General features: G+C 47.3%; 1 protein-coding gene across 1 annotated transcript; it reads right to left on the reverse strand.

Annotated features, from left to right (window-relative positions):
- Positions 1 to 908: 908 nt before the first annotated feature.
- On the reverse strand, positions 909 to 14,364 carry MRPL28 (mitochondrial ribosomal protein L28). Its single transcript, XM_044981060.1, has 6 exons — positions 14,234 to 14,364; positions 12,969 to 13,269; positions 8,272 to 8,424; positions 7,515 to 7,649; positions 6,443 to 6,529; positions 909 to 1,421 (listed from the first exon to the last, which is right to left on the reverse strand). Exons 1-6 carry the CDS (start codon positions 14,329 to 14,331, stop codon positions 1,326 to 1,328), a joined length of 870 nt encoding a protein of 289 aa, XP_044836995.1. The 5' UTR covers positions 14,332 to 14,364; the 3' UTR covers positions 909 to 1,325.
- Positions 14,365 to 17,013: the final 2,649 nt, after the last annotated feature.

The raw sequence follows: 17,013 nt of genomic DNA on the forward strand, positions 1-17,013 counted from the left end.
AGGCATGGAAGTAAGAGGAAAGGCTTGGGCTATCTTCATATGGTCTATGCTGTTGATAACACTCTTCAGCACTCCGTAAGGCTTTCACTTCCATCTCCAACAAAAACACTACATACCTCAGCTTCATCAAACCTACTAGGGTAAAACATTAACTGTGCTTCCACATCCTTTTAGACCAATTATATCAACAGATCAGCAAATCTAGCTGCTCCATATTCCATGCAATAGGGACAGGAGCAGCGGAAGCACCCTAAAAGTGGGGGGCCCACAGGTGCCCAAACCATGGCCCCACCCCAGAACCCCTGCTCCACCCCTTCTCCCTGCCCTTGCACCACCCCTTCCCCGAGCCCCCAAATGGCCCCTTCTCCCTGAGGCCCCACTCCTGTGCTGCCTCTTCCCCCACCCTCCCCCATTCTGGCACTGGGGACAAGGCTCTACCTGAATCCTGCTGAGGTCACGGTTATGGTTTTGTGTTGGAGTGTAGAGTGAGAATCCAGTGAAATAATGGCAAAGCGGGTGATTTTTAAAGTTTGTTTTCTGTATCAATTGAGTTTTCATCAAACCACCATGAACGCTTCAAACAGCTCTCACACTTTATTCTAGTGTTTGGTTTTAGCCATTTCAATTAGATTTTTACAAAATAAAGACCTAAAGCTTGTATTGAACTGAACTCTGATGGAAGCAGAGTTATGGTGTAGCAGTAACAAACAGATACAGTCCACCCAGGCTGAGAACACGGCTCCACCTGCTGGCATATACGTGCATTGGTCATTATTTTGGAGCCCAGAATCTCAGATGCTAAATAGTTGGCTCTTCTATATAAGCTGGGGCAAGCGACCTGAACTCCTAAGTTGCTTCATCCCTAAAGCTTTCATTCTGTGCTACAGACCAAATAACGCCAGTCAGCATTAGGGTTATCAGATGCAAAGATATTTATTGATGCTCTGAATAAGCACATTTCATTGTACATCAGGAATCCAGTTCAAAGCATCTGAATCAGCTCCCAGTTCAAGACCCAAAGGGAATTATTTGCAGAGGCAGATGGCGGTCACTCTGGTCAGTATAACAGGCGCATGATGGGAAGCAATGGGGGTAAGTCCTTCCCCTGACCAAAAGGGGCCATTTTCTTTCTGAATTTAGACTTCACTTTGTGCCACTATATTATTGCTAGAGTGCAGTAGCAGCCATGATCACTCTGGATCCAACTCTTCAACAGCCCAACTTTCTCTGCCGCACGAGTGACTCAGGAGGCAGAGGGAGGCCTGCTGAAATCAATAGTCCTGGAAGGCCGCACACTCCAGGCTGTGACAGGAAGCTGTTCCTAGCTAGGTTTTCTTCACTTCTGCTGCTTCAGAGAGCGACTGCTCTGTGAGCTGCTGCACCAGCTCTTCCACGTACACTTTAAAAAGAGGAGTAGGGTCCTGAGAGAGAGAGAACGGGTTAATGAGAGACTGAACCTGAGCAGCAACAGGAAGAGGGAATGGTTAAAGTGTGCAACGGCCATTGTGCTATTTAAACCATGAACAATCGTTAATGGGTGTTTTAGTCCTTACCTTTTACTCACGCTGCTTCTCTCTATCTGTACTACGGCACCAAGACTTATCTCTAGTCACTAACCTGCAGCTCACCCTGGGGATGTTTTCCCAAGCCCTTCCCCTCTCTCCCACGGAAGGATACGGCTTCGCTCCTGAATAGTTTAGGAGGAAAAGGCAGCATGGTGACTGTGATGCTGTGTGGAATCTGGGGGACACTTAAGGATATTCTGAATATCGATATTGTAATACTGTAATGAGTTGTGCCAGATATGGCACATGTAAGGTATCTGCAAAAATGTTATAATTTGCCAAATATGATAATCTTGTTTATGTTTGTGTCACCGTTGTATTATGGGTTATAGATATGTATGTCTGTATTTCAAAACTTGTGCTATGATTCTGGGTGACACCCCCCAGACAGTTTGGGCATCAGCTCTGCCTAGCCTGCTTGATGGCCCACTGAGGACCATCAGCTGTACAACTGACTCATTGAGAGAAGGCAGATACACCTTGTAATCCATAGGCAGGGGCATGCCTAGGGACAGAATGCTAAGGCCTCCAAGCCATGTGCTGGGCAGCTTGTGTTTGAAACAAAGGAAACACAGGCCACATGGCAAAAGGCTATAAAAGGCAGCTGCATCTTCTCCATTTTGTCTTCAATCCTGCTTCTTACCTCTGGAGGAACTTTGCTACAAACTGAAGCTCTGAACAAAGGACCGAATGACCCATCCAGCTGTGGATGTGTTCCTGAGGAACTTTCAAGCCAGCAAACTCACCACTACTGCTAAGGACCTGATATATGGACTTTAAAGTCTTTGTATGTATGTGACTGTTTTACCATTTAACATCTCCCTTCTTGTTCTTTCCTTTTTCTTTATAATAAATCTTTAGTTTTAGACACTAAAGGATTGGCTGGCAGCCTGGTATTTTGGGTAAGATCCAAACCTATACTGACCTGGTGACGTTCCTCTAACCCCAAAGGGTCAGCCACATTTTTGTATTTGTGAGCAGAGTTTAAAATAACTTCTCACTGTACTGGACCTACGTGCTGATTGAGAGCCAGAAAACCGGCATGCAATAAAGGAAGCTGTATGATTTCTTTGTTTGCTTGTTGATAATCAGTGTGGGAGATAGGAAGCAGAGTTTGTGACTGGTGATGAGCTTAACTTCAGAATTAACCACCAGTTTGGGGAGTATCTGCTCTCCCTTTTGCAGCCTGCCCTGACCTTGGCATTTCCAGTGAGGGCTACCTCAGGCACCCCCGGGCCACAGTGACCAATGGAAGTAAGTGTAAAGTAATGTACCCTGGGAAAAATCACCCAGTCTTCTCTCTCACACACACAACTCTGAACCTGCGAAATGCTCTGCCATAAGCACATAGGGTAGAAAGTGATGCACAACATCTCATGGCGTTCTACTGAGCACTTTGCCATTTCCTCTGAATAGAACTTTGGTCACTATCACCTCGCTGAGAGTGAAATGACCCTAAGAAGGGCAAGGAAAATAGGCAGAGGTCTGGGCAGGACTGAGACCAGACAGGAACCTGGGAAGAGGCTGGGCAAGTGGGGACTGGGCTGTGGTACTTAGAATCCTGAAGGGATGGTGAAAACGGACCAGTCCCTCCATTCAGCTGTACATGTCAAGCAATTTCAGCCAGGACAGCAGATGGCCATATACTGGAGGGGCTGGATCATTTTACTGGCTGAGCGAAGCAGGACCCTGCGCTCTCATCTTGATGGCATGTGACTGTTGATCTGGAAGTAAAGTTGTAACTTTGGAATATCACATCTGATCAATTCCAAAATTTCAGGGAACATTCTACCCATGTACAGGCAGAATCCTATTGATTTTGGGGGAAATCAGAAAACCGGAAAGGGGAAATGGGGGGCACAGAGCCCCTCATATCTGCTTAGCACATCTAGCAGCTTTAACAAGGCTTGTAATTGTAGAGATTTAAAGACCAAATGACGGCAGCCATTAACTTCCAGCATAACACCCTGACCATCTCACCTCTGCCAAAGCTCCAGAGGAGTTTAACAGATTGGGAGATAAGGCACTCAGGGTGTCAAACAGGAGAAAAAAATAGCAATGGGGGAGCAGCGAGGAAGAGGGAAAGAGACTAAGGAGTAAAAAGGTACTTTGGAGTTGCAGGGGTGTGTGGTGAGGGGAAGCAGAGACCTGGAGCAGTGGTGCTCTGTTGTGCCTGCCCGGACCAGTAATGGAATCTGTCCGTGTCCCCCCCATTACTGCACAGTTGGTTCAGCAGAGCAGCTTGGACTGACAGCGAAGCTGGGGGTACAGGCACAGCTGGCCTGGGGGCAGAGAGGGAATGAGAGCAGAGCTGCAGCTGGGGGGCGCTCCCTCCCCGCCTTCACATTGGGGCTGGCCCAGGCCCCGTCATGCACCCACCTGAACATTCCTCCATGCCCCCTTATGTGGCCATGCCCCAGTTTGGGGACCACTAACCTGGAGGGAAGTGAAGATGTGGAGGTCAAAGCAGGCACCTGAAGGGGAGGGGGCAGTGTAGCTGGAAGGGAGTGGGGGTGATAATGAGGCAAGCAGGGAGCTCGGGGGGAAGGAAGGAAGTGGTGATGGGGAGGAAAGATAAGGACCCAGAAGAGGGGGCAGGGAGCAGACTGTTTATAATGAACCCTGCGTTTATCAGCTCCACAGCACAAATATTGACTCTGGAAGAAGGGGGGCCCTGGAGGGTGGGTGGTGATTCTCAGCCAAATGCTGGGGGGGCATAAGGATTCTAGTGAGGGAGCTGTGTGAACTTCTACAGTCAAGTGGGAAGAGATTGGAGGCAGGTAAAGGTAAAATCAAAGCAGCTCTGAGTGCAGGGACTAGAAGTATCTATTGCAGGCTCCCCATCCCTGCTCCCCATTACCCATCCACATCACTCCCTACACATCTCCTTCCCCCAGCCAAACAGCTGCAGGCATAAAAATGACTGGCTCTCCACCTGCTGCCCACACATCGCAGGCTGCAGGAACATGCTGCCCTCTCATTGGGTGTGCAGCTTGGCCCACAGATGCAACAAATCTCACCCCTCTAGTTATTTATCATAAATAACACAGTAGTCATTTGCAGTCACTGGCGTCATGAAGTGTGATGCTGCTACAGGGTTTCAGCCAATCACTACATGGGTAGAGAAAAAAAAAATCCAACTCCCTGATCCCAGAAAGCACTGCAGGCTTTGCTAGGTGTTGAAGCCACTCAGAGACTGGGCACCAGTTTATAGAATCATAGGAACCATAGGGTCAGAAGGGACACAAAGATTATCTACTCTAATCCCCTGCCAAGATCTAGGACTTGTTGTGTCTAAACCACTCAAGACAGATGACTCTCCAGTCTTTTGAAAACCTCCAGTGAAGGAGCTTCCACAACCTCCCTAGGCAGCTCTGTTCCATTGTCCTGCTGTTCTTACAGTTAGGAAGTTTTTCCTGAGATTTAATCTAAATCTGCTATGCTGTAGTTTGAACCCATTATCTCTTGTCCTGCCCTCTGAGGCAAGAGAGGACACCCATTCAAGTATCTGAAGACTGCTATCATGTCTCCCCTTAGTTTCCTCTTTTCCAAACTAAACACACACAGTTCCTTCAGTCTTTGTTCCTTTGTTGCTCTCCTCTGGACCCTTTCATTTCTCCACATCCGTTCTATACATTGGTGACCAAAGCTGGACACAGTACTCCAGTAGAGCGGTACTATCACCTTCCATGTCTTGCATGCTATGCCTCTATTAATGTAACCTAAAATTGCATTTGCTTGTTTTGCAACAGCATTGCATTGCTGATGCATGTTGCGGTTGCAATCCACCACAACTCCCAGATCCTTCTCTGCAGTGCTGTGTGCTGCCAGGCCAGTTATCCTCCATTCTGTATTTGTGCTTTTGTTTTTTCTTCTCTAAGAGTAGCACCTTAAATTTGTCTTTGTTGAATTTCATTTTGTCATCTATAGCCCAGTTCTCCAATTTATCAAGATCCCCCTGACTTGTAGTTCTATCCTCCAAAGTGTTGGCAACACCCTCTCCTCCTCAGCTGTGTCTCATCTGTTTAGGATGTCTCAAAAAGAAAGTAAGTTCACAGAAGAGCACAAGTACTGATCCATCCACACTCATGCAGGTAAGGCTAGAGACCAATGATTCCACATGAGGATTGCTAAGCCTTTTGATAATTGCCCTTGGCCTCTACTGCCTACCCTACCATGCTCTGTCCTTTCTTCCTCTGCTACTACAGGACACCCCCCGCCCCTGGAATTGGTGGCCTGGAATCCCATCCTCCATGAAGCTCAGGAACGACTAGCCATACCATGCTGTGTCTTTCTCTGACTGCTGAGGTTGCAAACAGATGGGAGAATGGGAGTACTGGGGGTGAGTATGGGGCAAACACCCTGCAGGCTGCTGGGAAGCTTGGAAGCTACTCTCTCTTCTGATGCATTGTGGCTGCCTGTGCGATCTCCCAACCCTTACCTCATAATACTAAGAAGCTCCAGATTAGTATTTCTGAAAAGCAAGTGAAACTGAGGTGTTGATAGGGCTGCAGGGGGAGAGCTGGAACCTGCAGTCATATCTACATATCCTAAGCAGCATGGATGTGACCTAGAAGGGGCTCAGAGGAATGATTCCATCTGAAAAGAAAGAAGCCAGCAGACCCAAAGCATTTCCATTATAGGGTCTGAGGTGTGTGTGTTGTAACTGACTCTTTATCAAACACTCCCAAGGAAATCATTCCAACATTAAACATCTCCTGTTAAAACATGTCCACATTAGCTGTGCTGATTAACGCGGCGCTTCGGAGGTGCCCACCTCAGAGCACAGCATTACTGAGAGCACTGCATGGGCTCTGTGTAAAGCAACTGGATACACAGCCAGTGGGTGCTGTGTTCCCATATAACTCAGAACTCACCTTCTTCTCTAGAAGCCGCTGCTTTTCTACAGCTTCTTCCAAACTCAGCCCAACCCACTCAGCCTCCTCTTCTGGGATCACAAATTCCTGTGTGACAAGAGAAAGGGGTTAACGGTACAATCTTTACTGGGGAAGTTAGTGACTAGCTCCAGTAGGACTGTGGGACTGACTCAGGCAACTAGGAGGAGCTAATTGGAACAGAATCACCGTCAAAAGAATTGAGCATTTTGCATGTGCACTTTCCATTTCTGGTGACCAGCAAAGAAGTTTATCCACCCCAGCTTACTTCTTTTCCATTTAGCAAACATAGGTTTGTTTCGTATTGTACACAAACTGCCAGGCTCTGTCTTAGGTCAGCAGAGTGAACGTCAGAATAGCTTTGGGAACTGGGTAAAGGTCTGTCTCATCTTACGCTGGGGTTACGTTCCGCAGTCAGCACGTAAAGCGAAAATCGCGTATAGTCAAAATTACATTGAGTGTAATGGAGGGCAGAATTGCCCACACTACAGAAACAGTATTTAAATTGTTATTTTTCTCTTTTTTTTGTTTGTTTTTTTCTTGTTTTTGCCGACTGCGTAAAGCTGAAATCGTGCATGTTAAATGTGCCTAAGATGCAACAGACCTGTATTACGTTAACACTGGCTCTGTGCTGACTTACTTCAGCACGTGCATCTCCAATGTGTAAGCTGCATTAAATGTTAATCAGCAGTATCCCACACACACGGATAGGGCTTCACTGCAGCAGCAGCTCAGATGGCCCCTCTGTCAACATAGTGGTGATGGTAGATGTCCAGTGATCATTTCAAGGCCTTTCTGGCTAACACCAAAAACGTGAGCCTTTCCCCTTCTGACTGATCAAAGGTGCCCTCAGCAAACAGCCCATGTAAAATGACAACTGGCCAAATAATAGAATTGGGCGGGAGGAAGGGAAATCAACTCTACACTCCAGTTTTAACCCTGAGAATAGACTCTTGAACTATTCATCACCCCACTGCCTAGCAAACATGACCAGTTCGGAGGGACAGACAAGCTTCACTGTACAGATCTGATAATAAACAGGTGAACTACCCACCTGATACTTGTTATAGATAGCCTCTCTCTTTGCTGGATCATTTGGATGCAGGCTAGGGTCCCTCCGAGCGAGCCGTAGCAGCATTGTTCGTTTCAAATCCATCCCTAGCTTGGAACACAGATCAACCTTTGGAGTCTGAAGGAATAAAGTTTGATGATTGATGTTGATGGATGGATTCAGAAGACTGTAAATTACTTTTCTATAACATCAGTTAAACAGTCAGTCCTCCTTTCCCCACCTACTGGCGGCTACTCCTCAGTACTGCCTGCTATTTTATAGGCAGCATTGTAGTAACAACCAGAAAGCAATTTAAACTAGGCACCAAGAAAATACTGCAAACAGCTGCGTGACTAGCTGGTGGAATAATCTGCCTGTGGAGGTTGTTGAAGCTCTCACTAGAAAAGGTTGAGGACAGACAAGGCACAGCACCCGAGGCTGGAAATGACTTCTTGCATCTACACTGAACTTAACTCACTCTGAGATGTGGTCAGAGTGTAGCCCCTGAGTCACAGAGGTCTAGAATACAGTCAAAGCCACCCTAGCATTTAATGCCAAAATCAAGATGGAGCAGTGCAGGCTGGGACCTTTAGGGCTGCATTGCCATATTAAGGTTAGGGTGCTTCCAACCAGCTCCACTTACATGATTTGGGTGCAGCACTGTGGTAACTGCCAAGCTGCTGAAGTGGACGTCATTGGGAAAAGTTCAGGGGCCTACCCTCCCACATAACTCAGCAAAGCAGAAACACATGCGCCTTGCCTTGAGGATGTAGAAATCCAATCCATAGGCTGCGTCGATCAGGTCCAGGGTTCTCATGGTGACTGTAATGGCCAATTTCTTGTCAAGGATCTCACTATATAACTCCCGCTCAAAAAGCTGTGGCTTCCAAGTCTTCTTCAGTCTGTTTGAGAGCTAATAGGGATAAACAAGATTCCCAAAGAATAAATCATCCCTCTGTTAATGGCCACATTACTCAGAAGAGACTATACAATCGCACCTACAAACACTGGACATGGCAGTAGAGAGCCTATGTTTTGTCACAGAGCCCCTAAGGCAGGAATGGACAAATAGGGCCCACCCACAGATACAGCATGTGGGGACAGCAAAACCCAGCATGCAAACTGGGCAGCCAGGCTACACTGCATGCTGGGAAGTACTTCTCACAGCCATTGCAATCTACTTCATTTTATGCAAACTAATCTCCTGACAAGCTGCTGTGATCTACAATTGAGTTAAGTTGGGGTGCTCCCCCTACCCAATGACTTCCTCCTGCTCCCCCACATCAACTTCTCCTTGCTGGTCAGTGTTTGTCAGGTTTCATTCAGCTCAGGTTTGCCCTGATCCAAGGCTGGAGACATTACAATGCCGCTCCAAGACCCAGAATGTTGGGTCATTCTAGGACACACCAAGGGATTACTTGGAACGAAACAGACAAACTCTTACAAAATGCAAAAAAGTGCCTTGTTTGGCATCCCAGCACCTCCAAAGACTAGCCCTGAGGCAGGAAGCCTAATCACACCATAGGAAAGTAGACACACTGTTGCTGTCGGTGGAAGCCTTGGTTTCACACACCTAGGTTAGACAAACACAATGCTAATGATTGTCGGCTCTGCTGTGCAGCGGATTTATTCCTGTGTCAAGAAGTTGCTCTAGATTCTCAAAAGGTATTTAGGTACTCAACTACCACCTGATTTCAATGGGAGACGGACACCTGATACCCTGGAGGGTCTGGCCCTTAGAGCCTTTCAGGAACTACAGAATAAAATCAAGCTGGGTCAGAAATTAAATCTAGCAAAGAATCCTGTGGCACCTTATAGACTAACAGACGTTTTGCAGCATGAGCTTTCGTGGGTGAATACCCACTTCGTCGGATGCGACTTGCATCTGACGAAGTGGGTATTCACCCATGAAAGCTCATGCTGCAAAACGTCTGTTAGTCTATAAGGTGCCACAGGATTCTTTGCTGCTTTTACAGATCCAGACTAACACGGCTACCCCTCTGATAAATTAAATCTAGGTATGATTTACTGAAAACTGGATGAAGGGTTTGCTGGAGAAGTCTGTGGGTATTGGGTCTCAGTCATTCCAGAGCAAGTCTGCCCAGCTGATAAGTAAAATTATATTTGTTCTACCTGCCACCCCTGAACACTTACCCTGGTATCTGATAGTTAAGATGGGCTCTTTTTGATTTGCACATCACCAGCACTAGAACCTAACACTGGACTTCAGTCAACAATTCTGAATACGCTGCACAAATAGTGGCCAGCAGCCACCACCAATTTGGTCGACTTAGTATACTTTCTCTATACACACATATGTCCCCATACATCATTTGACAGCTTATTATGTCTACTTTAAGATGAGGTCTAATGTGAAGCTGTGAATTGATGCCGTTACCACAGAAATAGTGATGTCACCATCAATACGGTAAAATGGCCACTTTGAAATATTTGCATTTGTTTCTGTTAGTTTGACTCTCTGAATCAATTCAAGACATAAAATTGGATTTCTTTGTTGTTGTGATGCTTTGAAATTATAATCTAGAGCAGTGATTCTCAACCTGTGGTTCACGTACCCCTGGGGGTCTGCAGATTATGTCTAAGACTTCCAAAGGGGTTTTCACCTCCATTTGAAATATTTTTTAGGGGACACACATGAAAAAAGGTTAAGAACCACTGATCTAAAGGGTTAAACAAAGTCTAACAACAGATTTGTACAGGTATCATTGAAATGTAATAGCACTGCTGGCATTTCCAGTCAACATCATTACTGTTGGGCGCAAAGGCATATGTAGGCCTGACAGAAGCCGGCTGTGGATTTTAAGTCTATTCTCATGTTTGACAGCATAAGCAGAACTGTGTATGTATAAGAAATTGCAGTGCAATCATGCATCTCTCTCAAACCTCTCCATTTGTTCTTCCCCAACACCTGCTATTTTCAGTAGAGACTCTTGTACATCTGATGTGACATGCAGTTCGGCAGATATGTTGATAAGCATTTCTGGATGCTATGTAGGGTAAAATGTGTTTGTCTTATTGTTGCTGACATGGTTGTTAAGAGTTGTAACATGCTCTTCTTCCTTCTTCAGTGCAGAGGCAAGGACTTGTTTGTGGACTTTGTCTTCACTACTTCTTGTTAGGTAACTTCTTTCTCTCATAGCCTTTGGATATTCATAATATGAAGCTGTCATCTCTAACACTAACACTGACCTGTGCATAAGTGTCACTGAATTAAAACAATAGTTTCTAGAATATTTCAATGAGGAGTTGCATAGGCAAGTACAAATTTAAATCTACCAGGCAGACTAGATGCTACACTGTATGTATAAAAGCTCACAAATGGAGAACCATATTAGGAATTAACATACATTTATATCTATCCACTATGAAGCACAAACTATTGGCATGTAATCTACTGCTAGAGCTGTGCAACCTTCAGTGTGAGACTGATCAGATCAGCAAATTTCAATTGGAAATATAGAAAAGTATTATAATCACGTGATATACTTTGACATATAAAACATGTGAGGTGAAAACATTTCATGTTAGTATATGTTTATATTTGCCATTTTTGCCACATGCTAAACAGCATCATTTCTGGGGGGAAAAATTGCCCATGCAATATCAATAAAAATCTTTTAATACATTGTCATTTGCTAGCTTTGACCAATAAGCATGACATTAAGGTACTGAAATTAATTTAAACAGAAAAACTGTGGTCAGTCATGTTGCAGTGTTTCCAGAACTGTGAAAAAAGTTACACTCATTTTGGGTACCACTGTTTCACCTTACCTACAGGCTTACAGCCCCACTTGACAGCGCCACATCATACCTCATCTTAAATAAATTTTCAAATAATATATAACGTGGGTGTGTGTAGGGTGGATACATTAAACTTAAAAATATGGCCCTTTTTGAAGAACTGACACACATCTAAACAAGAGTGGGCATCAGTTCTCTTCCAGAGCTGTACTGGCACTGCAGTACCAACAGGAGTAGGAACTTGTTTGGGTCTGTGAAGTCAACAGATAAGACTAAATATGCACAGGTAGCAGGTTCTGTGAAGTAATAAGGTATCATTTTTACAGACCATAAACACATTCTTTAAGCATCACCCTTAATGAAACAACTTAGACTAGTATAGGGGTAGGCAACCTATGGCACTCGTGCTGATTTTCAGTGGCACTCACACTGCCTGGGTCCTGGCCACTGGTCCGGGGGAGGGGGGGGGCTCTGCAGTTTAATTTAATTTTAAATGAAGCTTCTTAAACATTTTTAAACCTTATTTACTTTACATACAACAATAGTTTAGTTCTATATTATAGACTTATAGAAAGAGACCTTCTAAAAACGTTAAAATGTATTACTGGCAAGCGAAACCTTAAATTAGAGTGAATAAATGAAGACTCGGCACAGCACTTCTGAAAGGTTGCCAACCCCTGGACTAGTATCTGGTCTCATATTATAAACTACTGAAGGGTGCCAAGCTGAAAATAACATTTTTAGACAGAACAAGTTTAACTCTATTCCTGATTAAGCTTAAGAGGCTGGTGCTCAAGGTCTCTTATCTGTGCTAACACAGTCAAATGCCAGAGGAACAGGCCTGCAAGTTATAGGACAGTCTACGGGTCTGAAAATATGGTTTTACATAAAGCACATCTTGAATAAATACATCGAAGGCAAGAACTCTCTATGTAAATAGGAGACAAGATCCATGTCCTTACAAAAGGGGAAATAAAGTGACTTACATTAAGTTTATTAGTCACCAGGAAGGTCATTACTTAAGCACTTAGGAATATACCTCCAAACTTCATGGCCAGAATTGACCTTGGCATGCCCCTCCCCAACTCTGCTTCTTATCATAAAATTATCTGCAGAACACCAGGTAAAAAGCAATGACTTTCAGGAGGCATGGCCCCCTTTCTAAACCACTTGGGGTTAAATTCATCACTCCTCACACTGCCTGACTTTAGCTATGACTTTGCTTCCTACCACTCTTCTCCTCTTACTGTATTGTAGCTCTGCAGCCTTGGCAACATTAAGGCTGCAGCAGCTCCTCTTGCACAGGTGGTTGGGTCTCGGTTACACAGCCCATTACAACACTGCATAAACAGGAATTATTTCTCAAGAGTAACACATGAAAGTATAGTAGACCACAATTCATATGATGCTCTCATCAGAGCAGGTGGGAGAAAGAGGGACAATAAACCCTAACTTGGAAGCCTGGATACTACTGGTGAAGAAAAAAGAGTAAGAGTTACAGCAACGGCCACCAAAGCTCCCTGCTACTGAACGGGGGAAGGATTTTCTTTCCCTTCTGATTTTGGTGCTAGTGAGTATGGTGGTGGCAGCCACTCAGTACATACTTGCTTCCTGTTCCTAGCATTGGTCCAGTCACTCAGCAGACAAATGAAGCCATAAGATGAGAACGTGCCTACACACTCCATACTCACTCACTTTGTCATTGCCAGCATACCGAAAGCCAGAAATCCAGCCTTCTCCTCCCCAGAGCCCTTGCTGAGACTCTGGGGGGTAGTAGACTGGGATAGGAACATCCTGCACTCGCTCTCGTTGGCCTGTTTTGGGATTTAATTTATATTTCACCCCAAGGGGTTTCCAGTGAACTGGGGTGGGCTGTGTATTATCCTGTAGTGATTTGAGATAATGAGCAGGCAGACGGGCATAGATGCCCTGCTTCAGTTTCAGAGCTTCCCAGATCCGCGGAGGGTACTTGTGTAGCGGCATCAGGCAGTGGTTGCTGTTAACAGACAACAGAACAGATCAGTTAGGATATCGGATATTTGTCAAAAAAAGTCAGGATGGCCAGGACAGGGCTTAAAAAGGAAACTGTCCCAGCCAAAAGGGGATGTATGGTCATCCTATCTCCAGGCAAGTGGGTCCTGAGGGAGTCTGGCCAGGGCTGGGGCAGACCGTGGCCTGACTAATCGTGCCACTCCAGAGAGGCTGGAGTGATTCCCCACCTGGCACTGGACCGGCCCTGGCCACGCTTCCAGCTCAACCTGGCAGATGCCGGTGAGTGTGGCCAGGGGGCAGGGTATGAGGGAGTGGGTCTCTGGAGGTGTGTGTGGGGGGGGGCTGCTGGCCAGTGGGGGCTGTCTTGGGGGGTGAGGGGGAGATCTGCGTGTTGGGATGCTGGACAGTGGGGGGAGGTCTGAGTGGGGTGCTGTGTAGTTGTGGTGGTGGGCTGTGGGGAAGTGCATTGGGCAGTAGTGGTGCGGCTATGAGGCAGGTGCTGGGCAGGGTTGGTGGTGTGCAGGCCACTGTGCATTTGTGGTGGGGGGTTTGTCGGGGGGCGCTGAGCATAGCAGCTCTGGGGGACGCTGGGCATGGGGAGTCGGGGCTGTGTGGCACGGCATGGGCCCACCCCCGAGCGGAAGGGGCACGCTGGCAGCACAGGGCTGGGCAGGCCAGTGTGCATCTGGCAACTGCCGGTTTGTATACAGAGCCCTTGCACTGGGCTGGGTGGAGCGGGGCCGGCCCCAATGCCCCTGGCTGGCCCCTTGCTCTGGGGACCGACCTCCCCACGCCGCGCTCGGCGCCGGGCCCGCAAAGGCTAATCCGGCCCTGCCGCCCGGCTGTTCGCTCCCCCCAACCGCCACCGCCACCGCCCTGCTTCCCGCTCCCCGGGGCGCCACCTCCCCACAACCGCCCTGCTCCCTCTCACCCCCCCCCAGCCCGACCCGCATCTGCAGCCCACCTACCGCAGCCACCCCCCTCGCGCAGACAGGCCGAACGCCCGCCTCTTGCCACCGGAAACAGAAACCGGGACCTGAGGCGCTGTCCACGAGGCTCCTCCCATTGGCTGCCGCTGGTGTCACTCGCAAGCCCCGCCCCCTCGTCTCTGGGCTTGGAGAAAGCGCGAGTCGGGAAAAGCGAGGAGCGGACCAGAGGGCGCCTGCGCGGGGCGGGACCGGACCTGGATGAACCCAGTTCGCCAGAGCTCGCGCCACCAGGGCCCTGCCTGTGCTCAGCCCAGCTCCAGCGGGGTGCGGGCCTGAGGTCAGGCTGGGGGCGCTGGGGTTGGGGCTAGGGCGGCCACCTCCAAGATGCAGAAAAACCAGCCACTGACCACCCCCAAAAAGGGCCCTGGTGCGCGCTGTCGCTCACTGTGACTGAAATGCCTTAGCGCAGTGGCTTTCAAACTGGGGGTTGCAACCCCGCACTGTAATGTAAGGCACTGGGTCCCGGCGGCTCTGGTGAGCACCGCTGACCAGGCTGTTCGTCGGTGCTGCCTGGCTAAGGCAGGCTAATCCCTGCCTGTTCCGACACCGCGCTGTGCGCCAGAAACAGCCAGCAGCACGTCTGGCTCCTGGGTGGGGGGGCCACAGGGCTCCAAGCACTGCCCTTGCCCCGAACACCAGCTAGGGGAGGCAGTGCCTGCAGGTGAGCGCTGCAGCCTAGGAGCCAGATATGCTGCTGGCTGCTTCCGGGGTGCAGCGTGGTCTGCGGTGCCAGGACAGGCAGGAAGCCTGCCTCTGCACCCCAGCTGCGCTGCTGACCAGGAGCCGCAGGAGGTAAGTCCATGCCCCAACCCTGCACCCCCCCCAACCCATATCACACTATATCTGGTTGCTCCTAGTCACAAGAGACTAGTCACTTACCCCAGATCAATTGGTAGTCCAAATCTTACACCAAAGACAACACTGGCAGCCAATTCTATAGTAATGTAACTATAGGTTTATTAGCTAAGAAAAGGACGTAAGAGTTGAGAGGTTAAAGCAGGTAAAAGATATTAACAGGTGAGTCACAGTTTGTAGTTCCAAATGGTGGCAGTGATGTGATAAACCACCAGTTTCCCAAAAGTCTTTTCAGGGTACCCAGATTGCCTATGGGGATCTCTGCTTTGCATCTGGTACTCTTCCTTGTAAGAATCCAAACAGTCCAGAGATACAGGAGCTTTCTTTGAATCATATTTATAGTTTCTTTACACAGGAAGCAAGCTGTCTCTACCCACATGGGGTTTTCCTTTGATGCCAAGTAGTGAGGAATGCACTTAGTCTTTTGACCTCTGACCATCATACATAATGGCTGCTTGCTTTGAAATTAGCATTTCACAAGACTTCTTTGATGGGTTATTTAGTTACAGAAGTATACACACTACATTTTTGCTGTTGCATTATAACAGGACACAGACAAGTGAAAATAATGAAAGTTATATCCCATTAGTTTTCATGAAGTTTAAACACCACTCTTATACAAACACTTTGATCTGTACTAACACAAATGAATTGGCCTATGGCCCTGATCTGACTTGGTGTGCCAGCATCACAAGAGGTTCTGCGTGTTTTACTTTATTTTCAAGCAGGGCTTTAATCTTAGTTGGCTCCTATCCTCCTTCCCCCCCCCCCCCCCCAATTGGACACTCTATGGATTGTAGACAATTTACCCGCATGATTCCATTGGTATAATTCTACCACTATAGCTATACGGGTATAACTCCCTTTGTGAATGCTTTTATTCTGGAATAAGAGTGATTTTTTTCTGGCGTGGTTGATGTTGCTTTGAAGGCAGTATGTTTGTATGACCTTTGACAGCCTGTACAGGGTGAGTGGTAAGAGCTGTGCAGTCTGCTACCTGCAGTTTTCTGTATCTGTGGCTTTAGGCTTTCAGCTGCATCAGACCTTGTGATTCAGCTGCCAGTGCTGGTGGCCTGTGCAGGGTGAGATGGAGTGGATAGCATGCAATAGTAAATGGTTAGGGGAACATCATCTTTCAACCACACTCTCCCACAGCCCTGCTGGCCCTCACTCTGCTCTGGAGTGAGTCCTTGCCTTGTGCACATGAACAGAAATGGGCCCATGAAATATGGGAAAGTACTATGGGGCTCACTCACAAGACAAACGGAGAATTCATGTTCCAGCCAGGAAGGGCAGGAGGAGCCATTGTCCAGTGTGCTGTGAAGAGTACATCTTCACTGAGGTCCGTGACGGAGTTGGGATTTCCCACAAAAAGCTTTGCCATTGGCCTTGGAGGAGGCTGGAGGAACTGCCTATTTCAGGAAAGATCCCCTCCTTCTTGATTCCAGTACATAGTGCATGGGAGGCTGTACCTGCTAAACTGAGGTGGATTATCCATTTGCTAGACTATGTCTATACTTAACCACTACTGCTGCACCGCTGTAGGACTTGAGTGTAGACACTTACTACAGTGACAGGAGGGGTTTTCCCTTTGCTGTAATAAATCCACCTCCCGAAGAGGCGGTAGCTAGGTAGATGGAAGAATGCTAATGTAGACCAGCCATTACTCACTTTCAGTTTCAGATATAAAATGAGATGGCTAATCCATTGTCTGCAGCTATTGTCCTGGGCAGTTACCTCCTGTCTTCATAGGCCCTTTGGATGCAGACCCAAGAGTTTAGAGTCTTTGGGCTGGTCAACACCAGAAAATTAGACCCAGCTACAATAATGTAAATAGAACATTTTGTAAGAAACAGAAGATGGTGGCATAAGGTCAGCACTGACACACACAAGCAATAGTGGAG

This window comes from Mauremys mutica, chromosome 11 (genome assembly GCF_020497125.1).
Source record: "Mauremys mutica isolate MM-2020 ecotype Southern chromosome 11, ASM2049712v1, whole genome shotgun sequence".
Lineage (NCBI taxonomy): Eukaryota > Metazoa > Chordata > Testudines > Geoemydidae > Mauremys > Mauremys mutica.